This window comes from Pleurodeles waltl, chromosome 9, assembly GCF_031143425.1.
Source record: "Pleurodeles waltl isolate 20211129_DDA chromosome 9, aPleWal1.hap1.20221129, whole genome shotgun sequence".
Classification (NCBI taxonomy): Eukaryota; Metazoa; Chordata; class Amphibia; order Caudata; family Salamandridae; genus Pleurodeles; species Pleurodeles waltl.
The window spans coordinates 290,107,894-290,128,963 of NC_090448.1; the positions used below are offsets into that span (position 1 = coordinate 290,107,894).

The 21,070-nt window shown below is 44.5% G+C and overlaps 1 protein-coding gene across 1 annotated transcript in view; it reads right to left on the bottom strand.

The window, feature by feature from the left end:
* PARP3 (poly(ADP-ribose) polymerase family member 3) overlaps positions 1–21,070 on the bottom strand; it is a 125,666-nt gene that overhangs the window by 48,670 nt on the left and 55,926 nt on the right. Inside the window, exons 6-8 of the mRNA XM_069206751.1 lie at positions 13,467–13,690; positions 12,201–12,362; positions 11,833–11,919 (exon numbers count right to left, since the gene is read on the bottom strand). Of these exons, the coding sequence (XP_069062852.1) occupies positions 11,833–11,919; positions 12,201–12,362; positions 13,467–13,690 (473 nt within the window). The remainder of the gene's footprint in view (positions 1–11,832; positions 11,920–12,200; positions 12,363–13,466; positions 13,691–21,070) is intronic.

Below are 21,070 nucleotides of genomic sequence, written 5' to 3' on the forward strand. Positions count from 1 at the left end.
GGCTGTCGGTGCGGACGCCATCTGAAGTCTTCTGGCTCGACGGTCTCGGAGTGTTTTTCGGGACCGGAACGCACGACAGGCCTCGCAGGTGTCTTCGCTGTGCTCAGGTGACAGGCACAGGTTGCAGACCAAGTGTTGGTCTGTGTAGGGGTATTTATTGTGGCATTTGGGGCAGAAACGAAACGGGGTCCGTTCCATCGGCGTTCTTCAGCACGCGGTCGGGCCGACCAGGCCCCGACGGAGGATCGAAAAACTACCCCGAAGGGCACCGGAGCTCTTCGATCTTCGATGCGGTGTTGAATGTAAGTACGCCGATCCCGAACGCAACAATACCGACGAAAATCTTCCGAAATTAGCTAATTTTCCGTTCCGAAACTCGGAGCGACAGGAACACGTCCGAACCCGATGGCGGAAAAAAAACAATCGAAGATGGAGTCGACGCCCATGCGCAATGGAGACAAAAGGAGGAGTCACTCGGTCCCGTGACTCGAAAGACTTCTTCGAAGAAAAACAACTTGTAATACTCCGGCCCAACACCAGATGGCGAGCTATTGCAGAACATGCGTATCTACAGCGACAGATGCCATCGAACATCATATTTATAATTTGTCCCTACTATATGGTATTTCCATGTATATGGGAGGTCGAGCCCCTAGCGGATAGAAGTACGAGACAAGGTGAAATCAAAATGTTTAAATTTGGCCCGGATAAACATAAGATCTGCTTATACGCAGATGATGTTATGTCCTCACTGTCTGATGTGTTGTACTCATAGACTGCAACCCTGGAGGAACTTGGCAGGTTTGAGGCTGCCTCAGATTTAAAATTAGTAAGCACAAATTAAAGATGGTGGGACTGCAACTTTCACAGGAGGATCAGCAGCGGACTGGAGACTGCTATCCCGTCCTCTGGGTGAGACATTTGCTCAGGTATTTTGGAAACCAATTTAACCCAGAGTTGGACAGTGGCTGATTAGTTCTCTGTAAACAAATATAGAGGGACCTCAAACAATGGAGCTCAGAATCTATTTCGTGGGTGGGTGGATTCACTCTGATAAAAATAAAACTAATGCAGAGGATGCTATTTCTCGTCTAAGCACTGCAGGCCCCCATCCCTAATAAAGTTGCATGACATTCAAAGAAAGGTTGTTGATCTTGTTTGGGCAGGCTGTGGGCCTTGCATAAGTAAGAGGTTGCTGATGGGATCTCGTAAACGAGGAAACCTGAGAGGCCCCAACATCCTATACCATTACTAAACACCACATCTTAGGCTCACTGTAAAACGGACTGCTAAGGAGAGAGATAAGAAGCTAATGTTAGTGGATTGGGCGATGGCTGGGTTTCTGCTTTGGGATCTAGCCTGGTTGCCACTATTTCAAAGGCCAAAAATATGCATTTGCCTACCTCAATACAATTGTGCTAGAGATCTGGTACAGATTAACAAGAAAGGGATCGCTCACTTCCTTCCCCTTGCCTAATACCACAGAATTTATACCAGGAAAGCAAAAAGCACTTCTAACAAGATAGTGGGCGGCAAATTGTAGAGTTCTATCAGATTTTATTTTGCATCAACACATTAGAACGATTACAAAATGTAAATATTCATTCCAACCTGCAGGATACAGATAGGATGCAATACCTACAAATACGGCATAGGGCTGTGGATCCTCTGTATCTTAAAAACAGACCGACAGCCATGAAGGAGCTTACATCCATGGAGAAATTTGTCTGTATGCACCCAGGCAATAGAGGTATTAGGCATGTATAAACTGTTGGGAGATGCAGAGACTTATTCTCAATGACATTATTCAGTGCCGTGTGATGGTGCCCTACAGAGGGAGATTTCTGCCAGAGACTGGGCTCCAGAGCTGTGGAGGGATTTGCCCAAGAGCTTTTAAGTGGCTCTGAACAGGGATAGCATCTTACAAAGTTATGGTTCAATGAAACATGACTTATGAAATACTGTGAACAATCTATCTTAATGTAAACAGATGTTAGAGATGCCAAGCGGAGACTATGTTACACATTTGATTGAGCTGCTCAGTACTTAAGACTCTCAGGAAAACAGTCCTGTGCCATATTAAAGAGGTCTTGGGGTACCCAGTGCCTGAGGAGCCAGGGGAGATACTCCTGCATTTGGGAGCAGAATCTGAGGAGCAATTACATGTAAGCCATAAAACTATTTTTGGCACATGACAGCTGAAGACAAGGCACAGATCCCTCGCACTGGAAGAATCCTCCAGCACTGTACAATAGATACAATAGTTTCACAGACTTTAGCAGACTTTTGCACTACAAAAAAATACTTATGACAGACAACAAGATGGAAAATGCATTTAGTGAAAGGGGGATCTGCTGATCAGACACCTGTTGCAAGTTAAAAACACCCATAGCTCCAGTGTGGTTACGGGGCCTAAGACTCTTTGGGCCATGAACACTGTTCAGACAATGCAAAGGAAAGTGGCACCAATAACCACATGGCAGCCTATCATAAATCTATTGAAAAGATATACATAGTTTGTATCTGACCTTATACACTGAGCCAAGACTACAATGGGCTGGCTGGGGTGGAGAGGATGGGTTATGGGAGAGTTGACCGAGTGTAGTTGCGTTCTCAGATGTGCTTTTTATCTCCTACAAAGGGAGGGCACATAAGGTCATGATTCCTCTGTTATGTTTTCTCTCTTTTCTATTTGGTAAACGTCTGTAAAAAGGCATTAGTTAAAAAAATATAATAAAATAAAAAAAGTCAGGTAAAGGAAAATGGGTAGCTGACTGACAGAAATATGCTAGATTGACCTCACCATAATCTGGTGGTGGATTGATAATCAATTTGTTCCCAGAATTCCTAGCTACTATAAATTCCATTCATCGATTCTAATGGGCAAATACCTCTGCATAATGCTCTAATTTAATCAAAGCTACAATGCAGAAACCTTATTTACCTAATAGCTCTTGCCAAACTCTTCTACAAGCTTCAGCAAAATGCCACAGCCAGGTTCAATACTTTCCCCCATACAGTTAAGCATGAAATAGTATTCACTATGTGAACACTCACAATCGTATATGACAATAGTGCACAGCAATGTTTGGTTTGGGTGACCAAATTTGCAAGAGCAAACCGGAGAGGGGAATGACAGAACTGGGAGCAATTAAATATCTCAAAAGGCATGTTGCATCTTTTTCCCCACACTGTATATGAAACTGGTCAGTCATCCCACAGGTGTGCTATACCTTCATTAATTTGAGAACCAACAACTGGGGGGAAATCCCTTAAAACGTCTCTGCCTGTCTTAGTATACCTTATTGTGTTCAGTGGCAATTATATTTTACAGATAAGCCCTACTGGCAGTGGAGAGAGGGATGAGAATTTTGTGATGAGGATTCTAATAATATTATCTAAACAGGCAGAGCAAACCAAGAGATAACAGAACTGAGACCATCAAACACATATAAAATACTTACAAGGACCAATAATGCCATATAATGTGATCAAACTAGTGTGCTTTTGGGGTCAAAATTCTTATAAAACACAGTGCCAATTTATTTTGGGTTGTTGCAGTTCCTAAGTGCTTGTCACTGGCCACCTGACACATCCTAGAGAAGAGAGTATTTAAAATTAGTCACCCAGGCCTGAAGTGTCTCTAAACATATGAAGAACATGGATGTACAGGATAGAAGCAAAACTGAGAAAGTAAGTTCCCAATAAGTTGATGAGAAAAATCATTGCAGAGAAGACTTTGCTCAAACATTTCGGCTATTAAAGTTGTTCAGCACAGCTGACCCAACACCAAAGGAGAATGGCTTAAAATATGTAGCACCAATCAGGCTGTTGAATGTGAAATGGAGTATTGTGGTAAGTAATGGACAGGTTACTTACCTTTGGTAATACCTTATCTGGTAGAGACAATATCAAGTTGCAGATTCCTTACCTTAGAACCTGCCCCAGGCATCAGTATTGATCCAGGGATTTTTCTCGAGTAGTACCCCTGCGAGCAGTTAGGTGGCGTTGATTGGCGTCATCCGCAACCTGATATGACATTGCGGGTTCTATATAGGCGTAACCCGGCGCGCTGAAGTCAGTTTCTTTTCACAATTTTCCACGCCAGAAGCGCAGAGCCATGAAGAACACTGACCACTGGGGCATCACAACTAGGGCCCTGAAAGAGGAGTCCCTGTCCCAAGAAATCAGCTCCTAGAGTGGGGGTGATGGGTGGATCAGTAAGGAGTCTGCAACTAGATATTGTCTCTATCAGATAAAACTTTACCGAAGGTAAGTAACTTGCCCATCTGATAGAGACATCTGGTTGCAGATTCCTTACCTTAGAAGAGATACCCAAGCAATACCATTCCCAGAGGTGGTCCTGAGAACTAAGATCATACTAGAAAGTTGTGCAGGACCGAACAGGCAAAGTGCCCGTCCCTATGGACCTGACTGTAGAGGAAGTAGTGTTTGGTGAACATGCAGAGATGCCCACATTGCTGTCTGATAGATTTCAAGGACTGAAACTCTGCGTGCTAATGCAGTGGCCGTAGCTTTAGCTCTGGTAAAATGAGTGTGCAAACCTTCTGGGATTGCTTCATAGCCAGTGAGTAGAATATTTTAATGAAAAGAACGACCCATCTGGAGATGGTTCTCTTCTGCACTGCCCAACCTTTCTTCGCACCACATAACGAACAAAGAGTTGATCATCCACCCGGAACTCTTTGATACAATCAAGGTAGAAGGCCAACACTCTTTCTGGGTCCATGTGGTGGGGCCTCTGCTCTTCCTTAGAAGGATGGGGAAATACGTAAAAAGTAGGCAAGGTGATGGACTGGTCTACATGGAAGGGCATAATCAATTTCAACAAAAAGAACGCCCTAGTGCGAAGAACCACTTTGTCAGGCTAGATGAAAAGGTAGGGTGGCTTAGATGACAATGTCTGCAGCTAACACACCCTATGGGCAAATGTAATGGTCACATGGAAGCTGTTTTCAAAGTGAGAAGTTTGAGAGGACAACTGTGGAGAGGCACGAAAGAAGTGCACATTAGGAACATCAGAACCAAAATCAAATCCCATCAGGGCATAATGAATGGGGAAGGAGGAAACGTATGTGTAAGCCCTTTAAAGAACCTTTTTACAATAGGAGACTTAAACAAGGAAGGTTGATAAGGCAACAGTAAAAAAGCAGAAATGGCAGACAGATAACCTTTGACAGTGCCCATAGCAGAGCCCTGCTGGGACATAGAAAGGATAAACAACAGGACCTCAGAAAGAGGAGCAGAAAGGGGGTCAACAAACTTGTCTGTGTACTGTGCCACAAATTTCTTCCAATGACAGGTGTATAACATTTTGTGGAGGGACGCCTGGCTACCAAGGTTGCATTACAGACTTCGGACAGAAGATCAAAAGCTGTCATCTGCTGCTGCTCAATTTCCTTGCAAGAACGTGGAGGCTGGACAGGTTTGAGTGGAAAACCCTCCCCTGCTGCTGAGACAGAACATCCTCTCAAAAGGGAAGTCTGATCAGAGGGTCAATGCTCATGCTCAGTACCTCGGGATACCCGACTCTTCATGTCGAGTCCGGAGCCATTACCTAGGCCCGGTTGTTCTTGATCTTCTTGAGAACTCTGGGCAGAAGTGGTATGGACAGAAAGGTGTACAGGAGGCCTGAGTTCCACTCAAGGCAAAAGCGTCACCAAGAGATTGCCTCCTTGGAAACTCCAACACGCAATATTGCTGACATTGCACGTTTTCTGCAGAGGCAAACAGATCTAACCAAGGCTCTCCCCACTGCTGCGCCATCTCCGGATGGAGACACCATTTGTGATCAATTAAACATTGTCAGCTCAGTTTTTCCACTCTGGCGTTCAAAGAGCCCACCAAAGGTTGAATCACCAGGGAAATGCCCTGTTGTTCCAGCCACATCCAAAGGCACAGAGCTTCATGACAAAGGGTCCATGACCTCACCCCACCCTGCTTGATGCAGTACCACACAGTAGTGGTGTTGTCTGTGAACACTTGCACTACCTTACTTTTGAGAGAGGGAAGAAATGCTTTCAATGATAATCTGATTACTCAGAGCTCCAAAAGGTTGATGTGGAGTCTGGAATCAGCCAGAAACCAGACGCCTCTGATCTCTGCTTCTCCCAGGTGACTGCCCCATCCCAGGAATGACGCATCTGCCACTACTGCCAGATCCAGTTGGGGAAGGGAGAGGGATCTGCCTCTGACCCAATAGCAGTTTGCTAGCCACCACTGCAGGTCTAGTGCAGTCCCCTCTGAGATCTGGACCATGTCGGAGAGATTCCACTGATGCTGCGCTCACTAGAACTTCAGATCCAACTACAGAGCTCACATTTGCCACCTGGCATGTGTCACCAGCAGAATGAAGGACGCCATGAGGGCCAGCAGTCTCAGAGTCATTCTCAGAGAAATCCAGGATAGAGACTGAAACATGATTATCATAGCCTTAATATCCTGGACTCACCAGTCTGGAGTATAAGCCTGAAACTGCACTGTGCACAGAACAGCTCAGATGAAAGGGAGTGTCTGAGAGGGAGTCAGGTGTGACTTTGGCACATTTATAGTGAACCCCAGTGAATACAGGAGGTCCACAGTAGTCTGGAGGTGGGAGACGACAGCCTGGTGTGAGCCTGCCTTCAACAACCAGTCAAAGAGATAGGGGAAGACTGAAATCCCGGACCTCTGCAGATGAGCTGTGACCACCGGTATCACCTTGGTGAACACCTGAGCGGCGCCGATAAGGCCAAAGGGGAGCACAGTGAACTGAAAGTGCTTGTGGCCTACTGTGAACTGCAAGTAAGGACGAGGATATGGAAATACACGTCCTGCAAGTTCAGTGCTACAATCCAGTCTCCTGGGTCCAAAGCAGATAGAACCTGAGCCAGAGAGAGCATTTTTAATTTCTCCTTTATGAAAAAGAGATTGAGGGACCGAAGACCTAGGACACGGCAGAGATCCTTGTCCTTTTTAGGTACCAAAATGTAGCAGCAATATCAACCACGACCTACTTCTGGCACAGGAACCCTCTCCATGGCTCCCTGGTCCAAGAGAGCCGTAACTTCCTCTTGGAGAAGAGCTAAGTGATCCTCTGTCATCCAATCGTCTGATGGTGGCATGGATGGAGGGGTATTCTGGAAGGGGAGGGAGTCCCAAGGGCTTGAAGTTGGAGGCCAAGAGGGAGGGACTCTGCGACCGATCCCGAGACCTTCCTCTCAACCGTGATCAGGACTTGCGTGGAGTTGAGCACCGGGCCGCATCAGCTTTAGTGACAGTTTTCTCAAAGCCTTCAGATTCATGGCTTGGTACCTGGAGCATGACTTCAAGTGGCAGTCATCCTCCAGACACCAAAGGCACACAAGGTGTTAATCCGTAACGGACATCACAAGATGGCACGATTCACAGGGCTTGAACCCAGTCTTACACAGACATCTTCGATACACCAGAGTAGATATACTCAAAAAAAGCTTCAAAAAAAGACCAGTCAAAAAGTGACTAAGGGGTAGCTCTTTCTTCAGATCAGCACTGGCTGGCACAGCAAGAAAAGAACCGAAGTCATCACGACGGGGTAGCACCTATAAAGAACCCACTACACCATATCCAGTGCAGACGATGATGGACGCAGAGCCAATCAATGCCACCTAAAGGCGCAGAGGGGTACTGCTCGAGAAAACTCTCCGGATCCAGACTGATGCCTAGGGGACATTCTAAGGTAAGGAATATGCAACTAGATGTCTTTATCAGACATAGGTAATTTGTAGGATAATCACTGGATTAGCGATACCTAGATCTATATACCCAGGTTGGAACCTCGTAGTCTAGGATGATTATTCACTGTATGCCCATCCTTTCCCTCACATGGTATGCTGTCCAGGATATATTAAGCATTTACTTGACCTGGGCTGTAAGCAGTTCCAAAGGCTGAACATGGATCCTGTCCCCGGGTTCTTTTTGTGTATAGGGAATGTTGATTTGCAGCTTTATGTTAAATGAGGATGGTGGCCAACGATCATTAACAATCATGAAGTAGGGTACTGTTAAGCTATTTTGTATTTGCAGATTGCCAGCATCTATGGTGTTGTTGATGAAGGTCATATGAATTGGGCACTGGCTGAATAACTGCTGATTTAACTGCTGACAAAGCAACCAGTTGGTTGACAATTATAGGAGCAATCCACAAGGAGGGAGTCCTTGATGATGCCACCAATCACCACTGACTATGTTGTCAGTTGTATGAAAGTGATGGTCAGCTCTAGGTGCCATCAGTTGTGAGGTTGCCAATGAAAAGGCTGTTACCAATGCTATCACTTGTACAACTGACTTCTAGAAATCTACAGGAACAGGATGTGTGGCTAAGGAGATGCAGATGACATACACTGTCAGGCAGGTGACAAAGGCATCATTGCCAAGGTAGGTAACACTCTTGCAAAGACAGTTTTGCTTGAAGATGACAGGAGGACCATCATTAGTGAAGAAATAGACAGGAAAGATGCAGGTGATGTGAAAAACAACATTTCTGTGCCATTTTGGGTGACAAGCGCTAGTTAGTACTTTTCATGACTTGTCAGGAGTGGGCTTTCACAAAAGAAACAGTTTTTCTCTTTAAAGTTACTTTGGGAGGCACATCTTTAGAAAATGTGAAATCTAGCAATTCTACAGGGAGTGCAGAATTATTAGGCAAATGAGTATTTTGACCACATCATCCTCTTTATGCATGTTGTCTTACTCCAAGCTGTATAGGCTCGAAAGCCTACTACCAATTAAGCATATTAGGTGATGTGCATCTCTGTAATGAGAAGGGGTGTGGTCTAATGACATCAACACCCTATATCAGGTGTGCATAATTATTAGGCAACTTCCTTTCCTTTGGCATAATGGGTCAAAAGAAGGACTTGACAGGCTCAGAAAAGTCAAAAATAGTGAGATATCTTGCAGAGGGATGCAGCACTCTTAACATTGCAAAGCTTCTGAAGCGTGATCATCGAACAATCAAGCGTTTCATTCAAAATAGTCAACAGGGTGGCAAGAAGCGTGTGGAAAAACCAAGGCGCAAAATAACTGCCCATGAACTGAGAAAAGTCAAGCGTGCAGCTGCCACGATGCCACTTGCCACCAGTTTGGCCATATTTCAGAGCTGCAACATCACTGGAGTGCCCAAAAGCACAAGGTGTGCAATACTCAGAGACATGGCCAAGGTAAGAAAGGCTGAAAGACGACCACCACTGAACAAGACACACAAGCTGAAACGTCAAGACTGGGCCAAGAAATATCTCAAGACTGATTTTTCTAAGGTTTTATGGACTGATTAAATGAGAGTGAGTCTTGATGGGCCAGATGGATGGGCTCGTGGCTGGATTGGTAAAGGGCAGAGAGCTCCAGTCCGACTCAGACGCCAGCAAGGTGGAGGTGGAGTACTGGTTTGGGCTGGTATCATCAAAGATGAGCTTGTGGGGCCTTTTCGGGTTGAGGATGGAGTCAAGCTCAACTCCCAGTCCTACTGCCAGTTCCTGGAAGACACCTTCTTCAAGCAGTGGTACAGGAAGAAGTCTGCATCCTTCAAGAAAAACATGATTTTCATGCAGGACAATGCTCCATCACACGCGTCCAAGTACTCCACAGCGTGGCTGGCAAGAAAGGGTATAAAAGAAGGAAATCTAATGACATGGCCTCCTTGTTCACCTGATCTGAACCCCTTTGAGAACCTGTGGTCCATCATCAAATGTGAGATTTACAAGGAGGGAAAACAGTACACCTCTCTGAACAGTGTCTGGGAGGCTGTGGTTGCTGCTGCACGCAATGTTGATGGTGAACAGATCAAAACACTGACAGAATCCATGGATGGCAGGCTTTTGAGTGTCCTTGCAAAGAAAGGTGGCTATATTGGTCACTGATTTGTTTTTGTTTTGTTTTTGAATGTCAGAAATTTATATTTGTGAATGTTGAGATGTTATATTGGTTTCACTGGTAACAATAAATAATTGAAATGGGTATATATTTTTTTTTGTTAAGTTGCCTAATAATTATGCACAGTGAAAGTCACCTGCACACACAGATATCCCCCTAACATAGCTAAAACTAAAAACAAACTAAAAACTACTTCCAAAAATATTCAGCTTTGATATTAATGAGGTTTTTGGGTTCATTGAGAACATGGTTGTTGTTCAATAATAAAATTAATCCTCAAAAATACAACTTGCCTAATAATTCTGCACTCCCTGTAGATAGATGGTTTACTTTTTGTGCCTACACTTTAGAAAGAACTAAGGGGACACTTTGAATAGAATCATCCCTTGAAGAGGGGGCATCCACTGTTCCTAACCACCCTGAAGAAATAAAGACAGCCTCCTTCCCCTGTAATGCAGAGTCTAACATGAGACATTCTTGCAAATCTCACAGTGAAAAGCCTTTGCTTAGGTTACAAGCAGTACAGATGCTGATAGTGTGGATTGTTGCTAAATGTCTTTGTTTGGACACTTGTGGAACAGGCCATGAACTGAAATGTTTTCCTTCAAAAGGGGTGTTTGCCATGGTGAGGCAAAAAAAAATTCTTCTGGAGACAGGAAAGAACAAGAAACAGCTGACAGCAAGGTGTAGGTTAAGCTATGGAGGTCAAAACAAAAACAAGTTTTGATATAAAACGCTCTGAGAAAGGGATACAAGACAGTCTTTTCCAGGCCCTCCTCACACTCCACATTAAGAAGAAATCCAAGCTAAGTTGGCTACTTATGGTACAGGAGCACTCATCTCACTCACCCTTGGCTAAAGTTTGATTTGAGTAGTTCCATATGAGAGGCATGTACTACTGAACAAACAACACTGGTTTGTCAGGGGGTATGTTAATCGTGTTAACCAGGTATTCCAAGCCGGGAGACCAGGAACAACTACACCATGTGAAGCTATGAAAGAACCAATGATGGAGACTGATGAACTCTCTACGTTAGGCTTTTTACACAATGGCAAGCTGCAGCTGTCTGAATGCCCAGGCCCTTTTTTGTCTTTTAATCACTGCAAGGTAAATCAGGTGAAGATAAACATTTTTTGTAAATCTTTGCATACTGAAGATGGCAAATTAACTCAGAGTTTGCTTGCAATTAAAAAGATGGAACCAGGTCTTACCCTTGTCAGGAGGTTTCTTTGGGGACTCCTCTACATGTGATTATTTGATTCAACCCCTGACTTACAGTACTTTATTTGAACTAGTGGATTCAGTTTTGGCTTCTGAAGTTCCTTGAACAAAGTACTTTAAGACAACATTCAGTAAAGTTCTCCTCTTGTTGTATTGCAGTGTTCCCCAGCTCTTACCCAATGCTTCAACAGTGGTTCTTAAAGAGGCCTTCCTTTGACAAACCCTACTTGAATGGATTATTGTGACTGATAAATCAACTCCGACCGTTAGAGAACATACTGGATACAGAAGAGATATCACAGAAGTAAAATGACTCAACAAGGAAGGGACACGTACGTCTAAAATTGGTGGTACCGTAACAGAGGCAGCTTGCAGATCCCCGACTCACTTTGAAGTCGGCTTCAAATGACAACTGTTGCGAACTGAAGACAGACTAAAGAGTACTGGAAAGGACCAAACAAAATTGCTTCATATGTGATGCCAACATTAAAGTTCCTTATTCCAAGCAATGGATTAAGGAACACATCAATATGGTACAACAGAAGGAAAAGTGAATCATAATGTATCTCCCTCCAACATGAATACTGTCCTACCCACTACCACAACTGAGGTGGCAGTTATGCACATACATTGTTCAGTGTTTTTGAGTACTCTGTAGTGAGAACATGATTTGGAAAGGTTACCGGGCAACGCTGGCTTACCTCCATATCACGGTTCACCTTCCATATGTTCAGAATTTTGAGATTTCTGTAGGTAGGTCCAGTGGCATCCACATAAGTTTCAATAATCTGTAAGGTAACAGACGGGGATTTACTGTAAGATTACAACAAAAACAGAACAATTGGAATTGCATCTGTAACAGGTTTATGACACATATTGAGAAACACAACCAAAGGGAAAGAAAGAGCTGATTGGGTGACATACATCTCAGGATGATGTGGGAAGTATAGGTCTTACTGCTGCAGACACTTCACATCTTGAAATATTGCCATGGTGAACCAGGTGTTGAAAGATTAACACCATGTTTTAGAAAGCCATGAAGTAATAACAGTTATTGTCACTAGCATACCTTGAATTCTTCTGATGATGGAGGCACAAAAGAAAGGTCACATTTCAGAAGCATGTAGTCCTCATCCAAGGGATGAGGAACTTCCTGTTCCACCATTTCCTCTTCCTCCTTCTTAACTTTATTGGCTTGGAGACTTTGGGCAAGTTCAATATCAGCCAGTACCTACCAGAAAACAGATCACAAAATTGTTGCCACTGAAAGGAAGCAATGGAAAGGTGACGCGGCAAAGGGATTAAGTATGATGGTGATAAGTGAGCTGGAAGAGGTGGGCATGTGTTCCTGTTTCATATGTTGCCCTCGTGGAAGTGCTGTTAAGGATATGTTGCCTTGTGGATGTGCTGCGAGAGGTCTGTATACAGCAGAAGTTGTGTGTAGCTCTGTCACCTTATTTTAAGTGACTGCAGGGGTCAGAGGAGGGGTTTGTATTGTGTGCACACATACATTGAGTTCAGCCTTAAAATGTAAACATAGTTTGTGTGTGTGTGGTGCCCATCTGACATATAGTTAGGTGTATGGCACCATTTAGGTGACTTCACAGAGCTGTTAAGCACCTAGTGATGTTCAGTCAGGTATGCATGGGACCTTTTGGATCTGACCTGAAAGGCTTGTTAAACAATAAACAAGGGTGAGCTCAGTCTTCCTTGACTGTGCACTGAAGGGGTTTGCAATCCAACAATTTAGGTGTTGAACTTAGAATGTGTCATTTATTGTTGGAAGCCCTTAGTGTGTGAACACATGATGCACTGTGATTTAACTGCGGACAAAAACTAGTTGATTGACAATTATAGGAGCGATGCACAAGGAGGGAGTCGCTGATGATGCCACCAATCACCACTGTCGATGTTGTCAGTTATCTCAAAAGGGACTGCTAGCTCCTACACAACTATGAGAGTCAGTTCACCTAGACTCTCATAGTTGTGCAGTGACGTGTAGTATGAAGCATCTGTAAATATCTATGCATTATGCATTCCCCTGTGGAAGTGCAGTGAACTGGACTAAAACACCCCCAACAGATTTACTGTAAGGTATTTTTGTGTAGTCTAGTCCACATGTGCACCAGGGGATCTTTATGCTCCCGTAGTTATACAATACTCTGCCTAAAGCCACATGCCAATATATGCGCAGGGATTGTGGTTCAGCCTGTTCCAATGTTCATGTTTCGTTAAATAGCTGCCCTATTACTCTTTAATATCTGAAGCCAATCTCTCCAGGATGCCAGTTCGATTTTTGCTTATTTTTATCCCGTCCCCTTCAATTTATACTCACAAGCAGCATGTCCTTCTTGGCTTGGACGACTTCTGCTGTGTTAATGACAGGTGGCCTCGTGCGCCCAAAGTTATGAGGGACAATGGTGTAGAAGCGAGATGAGAGCTCCTCCAGATTCTTCTGGGGTGCATTGCTCTGAAGTGACCGTTCAATCTCCTCCAGAGCCTCAAAACCCTTGGCGATCTGTTGTTTACTTAACTTCCCCAAAGGCATTTTCTTCACATCTGAGGGGAAACAGTAAGAAAAGAAAGGACTTAAGCGAATAAGAATGTACCTTTTGAGATGAGTGGTAGGAGTAAGTGTTTAAACAGGTGGAGTATAAAAATACATTCACTGGAAAAACATCTTTGGAAAGCTCAACATTAAAAAACACATTTTAATTCTATGAACAAAAACTCGACTTCAGATTCATTTGGTAAACAGATGAAGCATTGCATATTCCAATTTTTATATCGTGAATTCAGCGTACTGGCATTTCTGTGGCTTTGTTACCTCAATTTTCGGCCTAAGGCCATGTCTGTGTCTGACAAGCTAGTCTTTCTTTTAATCCTTAGACCATAAAGTTCGGTAACAAGGTGAAAGCGTATTCTGTGCAGTTGAACAAAAACAAACATGACCAATTACTTTTAACAAGGTGATTTGCTCTTGCTGCCCAATTTTTCATCAACCCGCACACCAGCTGATACACAGAAGGTCTGACCTTCCTCTCATAAAGGGGGGAGGAAGCCTGCATGGCTAGCTAACCATTGTTGTTTCTGTAACCTCAAATGATGCTCTCCATTAACACTCTAAAACAGTAAACCAAAAACTGCAGCACTACAAGGAACACCACAAAGGGACAGGTTTAAGATAAAGGACGGAGACAGAATCATGTGTAGATTTCTTAGGATCTCAATTTCCTCGATTAATGTCCACACAGAGCACTGAAATAACAGGGCTTCTGACCTAGACCACTAACCAACCTAAGAAACATGTTACTCATAAGTAACAAGAGTTATGTGGCTTGAGACTATGCTGGATTCACATGATGTGCATTATTATTCTGCCTTCTATTGGCTGTTAAAATACATCTTTTATTTGCATGGTTTTCCCCAGGAAGAATGTTCCCGACTCCTGGTGATGTCAGCTGTTAACCAACAGTACTCGAAAGATAATCCAGCATTTTCGGATTTTTTCCTTGGTGTTTATGTGTGAAAACCGTATAGAGTTCTCCCTCTTTCTTTTTTTGTTGCAAGCTGCTTCACTTACCAAGGAGGCAGGAAGATAACATGTGAATCTAATATACCCTTAAGCCACAAAGCAAATGCTTTTTTAATACCTCTTTATTGAGTATTAACATAAAGCGTGAAAATCATAATCAAATATGTTCAAGCATCAACCAGTACCCTATTAAGAAGTAGAAACATACATAAATAATCTCAGTGAGAGGTGGAAAATGATGCAGCAGTTAGTATTAAGAAGGAAAACGTTACTTACCCAGTAAGCATCTGTTTGTGGCATGCATCGCTGTAGATTCACATGCTTAGCATTCTCCTGCCATCTAGTGTTGGGTCTGAAAGTGTGCCAGTTGTTTTTCTTCGAAGAAGTCTTTCGAGTCACGAGGAAAAGTGACTCCTCCTCTTAGTGATAATGCGCATGGGCATCAACTACACTGTTAAGATTGTTTTCCCAAAGGCGGGTGTGAATGGAGAGCAGATTAAGTGTAAGTAAAGAGATGTCCATGCAAATGAGAATGTAAATGAACTATTGTCCAGGGAGGAGGGTGGGTGCATGTGGTACTTCAGCACTACAAGCCACAAACAGATGCTTACCGGGTAAGACACATTTTCAGTTTGATGGCATGTGTGGCTGTAGATGCACCTGCTTTACATAGACTGTAAAATGGTGCCCTCCAAAACCGGTGGCTAATCTGTGGGTGTTGCAGTTGTTTGAAAAAGTGTGCGTTGCACTGCCTGACCGACATTAGCTTGTTGGAGAGTTAAAACAGCCACACGGTTATGTTTAGTAAAGGTGTGTGGTGTAGACCATGTATCTGCTTTACATAAATCAGTTATAGTAATATTGACTAGGAAAACCATTGGAGCCCCTATTTTGCTAGTAGAATGTGCTCTAGGAGGTGAAGGCAGTATTCCTTTGGCTTTAATATAAAATGTGTGTATACATTTAACTATCCACCTAGCAAGGCCTGATTCAGAAATGGGCTTTCATTTGTGAGGGGAGCTAACTGTATATCCGAGTGAAGTCATGGCAATGAAAAAAGCGACCTTCCACAATATAAACTTGAGGGAACAATTGTGTAATGGTTCAAACAGTGGACCCATAAGTTTTTTTAGAACAATGTTAAGATTCCATGCAGGGGCTGGTGGAATAACTCTCTTAAGATCTTCCATGAAGGCTTTAATGACTGGTACCTTAAACAAAGACAGATGCTGTATGATTTGAAGGTAGGTAGCCAATGCTACTAAATGTAAGATTATGGATGTGAATGCAAGGCCAGAGCGCTATAAATGTAAAAGGTAGCAAACAAGGTTTTGTGTGGTTGCTTTAAATGGGTTGACACCGTTATTATGACAGTAACAGTCAAATCTCTTCAATTTAGCTGCATAGCATGCTCTTGTAGTGGGTTTTCATGTTTCTTTAAGAATGGTCATACATTCAGGTCGAAGATTTAGGAATTCTACGACCTCAGGAGCCAAATTGCTAGGTTGAGTTCCTTGGGATTTGGGTGCCTGATTTCTCCATGGTTCTGAGTGAGAAGTTATGTGTTGAGGGGAACTTCTTGTAAGGAACTTCTGATAGTTCTAGTAGCGTTGTGAACCAGGGCTGTTGGGTCCATTTGGAAGCCGCTAGTATTATGGTGTAAGGTTTTTTTTCCAGAGCTTCTGAACCAGAAATGGAAGAAGAGAGAGAAGCAGAAAAACGTAGGCAAATATCCCTGACCAGTTTATCCATAGAGCACTGCCCTTGGGTTGGGGGTGTGGGAACTGGAGAGGAAGTTTGGGCATTCTGCATTTTCCGCAGTTGGAAACAGATCCATGTCTGGAAACCCCCACTTCTGGAAGTAAGGGAGTAGGACTCTTAGGTGGAGTTCCCACTCGTGGACCCTGGTGTTTGGTATCCCAAAGACCTTGGACTGTGAGATTCTGTAGATGAGCACCCCAACCAGTCTAGGATGCGTCCGATGTCAGTATGATATAGGAAACACGGTCAAGGAAAGGCCACCCTTTTAACAAGTTGTTTGTGTTCCACCACAGCAGTGTGGCTGTCCATTAACAATAGATTCTCTAACTGAACCTGTGACTGTGACTATTGTTGTACTAGACATTCCTGCAACGGATGCATTTGTAGTCGTAAGTTCGGCACTATGGCGATGCACAAGGCCATCATACCCAGAAGTCACATGACAGTTCTGACTGTGACTTGTTGATTGGCTTGGAAGCACGGTATTAGCATCTGAAAGTTGTGTATTTGTGCTGCATTGGGATAGGCTAATCCCATCTGTGTGTTTAGAATGGCCACTACATTCGGCTGGATCTGTAGAGGCTGAAGGTGAGATTTTTGGAAATTGATAGTGAAGCCTAGTTGATGGAGAAAGTCTGTGGGAGAGAGTGGGAGAGAGAGAGAGAGAGAGAGAGAGGGAGAGAGAGAGAGGGAGAGAGAGAGTGGGAGAGAGAGAGTGGGAGAGAGAGAGAGGGAGAGAGAGAGAGAGAGAGAGAGAGAGAGAGAGAGAGAGAGAGAGAGAGAGAGAGAGAGAGAGAGAAAGAGAGAGAGGGAGAGAGAGAGAGGGAGAGAGAGAGAGGGAGAGAGAGAGTGGGAGAGAGAGAGAGAGAGAGAGAGAGAGAGAGAGAGAGAGAGAGAGAGAGAGAGAGAGAGAGAGAGAGAGAGAGAGAGAGAGAGAGAGAGAGAGATGGCTTTGATAAGCCAGTCGTCAAGTTACGGAAACAATAGATGTGTTGTCTTAAGTGTGCAGCTACTACTGCTAGACATTTTGTAAATACCCTGGTAGCAGTTGTCACTCCAAGTGGAAGGATTTTGAAATGGTAATGCTCGCCTGCTTTCAGAAATATGAGGTATTTACGATGTGCTGGGTCTATAGGAAAGTTAAAATAGACATCCTTTAAATCCAGGGCTGAAAGGAAGTCGTCTTGTTGAAGATGTGGAATCACATCTTGAAGAGTGACCACTTGGATATGCTCTGACAGGATGTAGTGATTCAAGGGACGTAGATCTAAGAATGGTCTTAGAGATTCGTCCTTTTTAGGGATCAGGAAGTATAGATAGTTTACATGTAGGAAGGTGGCTCTTTATATAGTGGACCAAAATGAGGTACAACTGTGCAAAGAGTCCAAGCAATCCCCTGGTATCACAGAGACACAAATTACATCCCAAATGCTCTTTTTGGATAGTGTGGTCGAGGAATTAGGCAGATCAGAGGGTAGTGCTAAGCATGTAATACACACACTCAATACAGAAATCCAACACTAATTTATCAAAATAACTTTATGTAAACTTTGATACAAAGATCACTGGAATCAGGTGAGTACTTTTTGAGCTATGAATTTTTATGGTTTTCAAAAGTCTACAGTGCAATTTTTGGAGCTGTAATGTTATCCTATGAGGGAAACATATACTGCATACTGGTACTTAGCAATGACTTACAGGACCAGTCTTCTGGAGTTAAGGTAAGTACAAAGGAAGGTCGAAAACAGTACCAACAGGACACTTCAGGAGGCAAAGGGGCGTCTGGTCGCAGAGGCACTTTTCCCAATGTTATCCTGTGGGGGAAACACAGACACTACATTTGGGCACTAAGCAACAGCTTACAGGACTGTTCTTCTGGACCTGAGGTGAGTACAGGGCATTCGGACTGGATGACTGACCAGCCTGAGTTGCTGCAAGGGGTCCATTACCCCAGGTATAAGTGCAGGGAGCTTCTGGGTGGGGTCAGAGTCTGGGGACTTCGGTGAAGTGGCAGGACTATCCTCCTGGGCTCCAAACAGTCTTCTCCTGACTTGTTGGTCCCTCGAAGGTCTGATGACCAATGGGGCAGAGTTCCAGACTTTACAAGCAGTGCCTGTTGATGCAGGGAAGCAACTCCTCTGATCAAAAGGAGATTCTTCTGGAGATTGGAGAAGCACTGGCAGTTTTCCGGGTTTCTTGAAGTCTACACAGCAGCAGGATGAGTCTGATTCTCCGCAGGGGTCGGGTGCAGCAGGCAGGCTTGCAGGGTTGGCGCCATATCACTCTGAGGATCTGGTATCAGGGGGTCCCATAAATACTCAATTTATGGGGGTTAAGGGGAATAAAGGGTAGCAGCCAATGGGCTACTTACCCTTTGGTCACTACACCCCCTAGATGAGCACTTCCTTCTTGAAGTGGGAATCACCCTGTCCCAGAGTTCCTAATTCCACCACACTCAAGATGGTGGAATTCCTAATTTTGTGCTAACTTCTGGCTGGTTATCCTAGAGGTGTGTCCAACCTGCAAGTGCAACATGCCTCCTGTATAGCTAATTTTCCTGCTTGTCCAGGTGCCAAATGGGCCCTTGTCATTGGCATCCCCTCACCTCTTGAGGAAAGAGGGAAGCCAGATTCACATACCAAAGGCAGTGGGCTCTTTGAAGCTCCCTGCCTTAGAATTATAATTTGCAGATCATCCTGTTGGGAAGGGTGTGGAACAATCCTGCCAGAGCTTTGTTCCTGACCGCCCGAGGCTCTCACCCTTTGTGAGGGGTGGGATGGGGGGGAGGGGGGTTGTGATGTTAGAAAATCATCTGTGGTGGCAGGCTGGTTAGAACCAGTCAGTCACTACACTAGTAGTTGGTAGGCTTTGAATGGGCACCTCTAAGGTGCCCTCTGGGTGCATGTATAATAAATCCAACACTGTAATCAGTGTGGCTTTATTAATATGAGGTGTTTGATACCAAAAACCATTGGTTTCAGTGAAGACAGTTAAGCCATTACGTAGCCGTTTTGGCCAGTGCCAAGAACATACCTTAAGAAGGCTTCCCTGTACACTTGTACTGTTGGAAATTGGACTGGCCAGCACAGGGGAATATCTGCTCATGCAGATATGTCCTTACATATAATGTAATGCACACTGCCTTAAGGCTGTCAGGCCTGCTGTAGGGGTGACTTACAAATATTACATGCAGTGTTAGGAGATATGGCACACAAGTGTGACATGTTTTCACTTTGTTTAGAGCACCCTGTCACGCAGCCTGCAGTTGCAGACTGTATGAGTTTGGTGCTGGGTCCCTTAGAGTGGCACAAGCTATGCTGCAGCTCTTAGGGGGCCCTCTTTACTATCTATGCCCTAAGGACCAGAGGTACCATGTACTAGGGACTTACAGAGGTGCTCAAGGCCTGTTCACTTGGGGATCAAATTGTAGGAAAGAAGCACCTTTCTAACATAGTTACTCCCTACTTTTTTGCTGGTGTCAGTAGGTTTAGACTGTTGTACACTTGGATCCTGCTAACCAGGACCTCAGTGTCAGTGTTCTTGCCCCTAAATTTAGTCTGTAAGAAACCTTTCACCCCACAATTGGCATACCGATGCACCCATGTAAGTCCTTAGTAAGTGGTACTTTGATGCACAGGGCATTAGTACACCAGGTATAAGGTTTGCCTTATATCATGGTCACTGCGATTTGTCCCTATAAGTCACCCCTTAGGTAGGCCCTTCATACCAAGGGCAGGGTGCATGGTTCTCAGTTAGAGGCACCCCTGCATGAGCAGAGGTGCCCCTACAAACCCAAGACAAAATTTTCTGGGCTTTGTAAGTGCGGGGAAGCCATCTTAAGGTATGCAGTGGACACTGGTCGACACAAGATGTCCAACTACATAACGGCGTCACTGAACCTGGGCATTTTTGTTATCAAACATGCTGGAATCATGCAACTACACCAAATCCAGTGCTAGTTGCACAATACCATGCACTCTGGGGGTTCCCTCGGGGATTCCCAATGTCTGCCTATACAGCCTTGCAGGGTCTGCATGCCAGCGTGTGCGGCTGCTGACCAGACACTGTTCTCTCCTCCTCTTGCTGAGCCTAACTCAGGAAGAGGAAGGCAGACAAATGATTTCCTGAAGAGGAGAGGTATGACCACCTCTCTCTTAGAAGTAGGTGACACTGGGGGGCTGGGGTAGGTGTGTCTCTGAGCACCACCAGACTGCTTTGAAGGGCTCATTTGGTGCCCTCCATGCATAAACCTGTTTACTCCAGTGGAGGAGCCACTGGATCCGGCGCAAACCCACACAAAGGGCGTGGAAGTGACCACCCCCGTCCAGCTCCTCACCTAGGGAGGTGCACAAAGCTCTGTCAGGTGGCTACTTGATTCTGCCATCTTGGGAATAGGATGAGCAGGGGCCCCGGGGAGCATTTGACTGGTTAGTCTAGATGGGTGATGTCTCCAATAGGTGGTTCACTGCAGAAAGAGTCCAGCCCCCTTTTTAGGTTACTTAAGGGCTCACCTGAGGGTGGGACCCCAGATTCGCCTGCAAGCCTTCAAGATCTTCCTGCAAGTCTCCTCTGCAAGACACTTATGCAACCTGGACACTTGAACCACTGCTGTTCTTCGCTGGGACTGAGAGCAAGACTGTAAC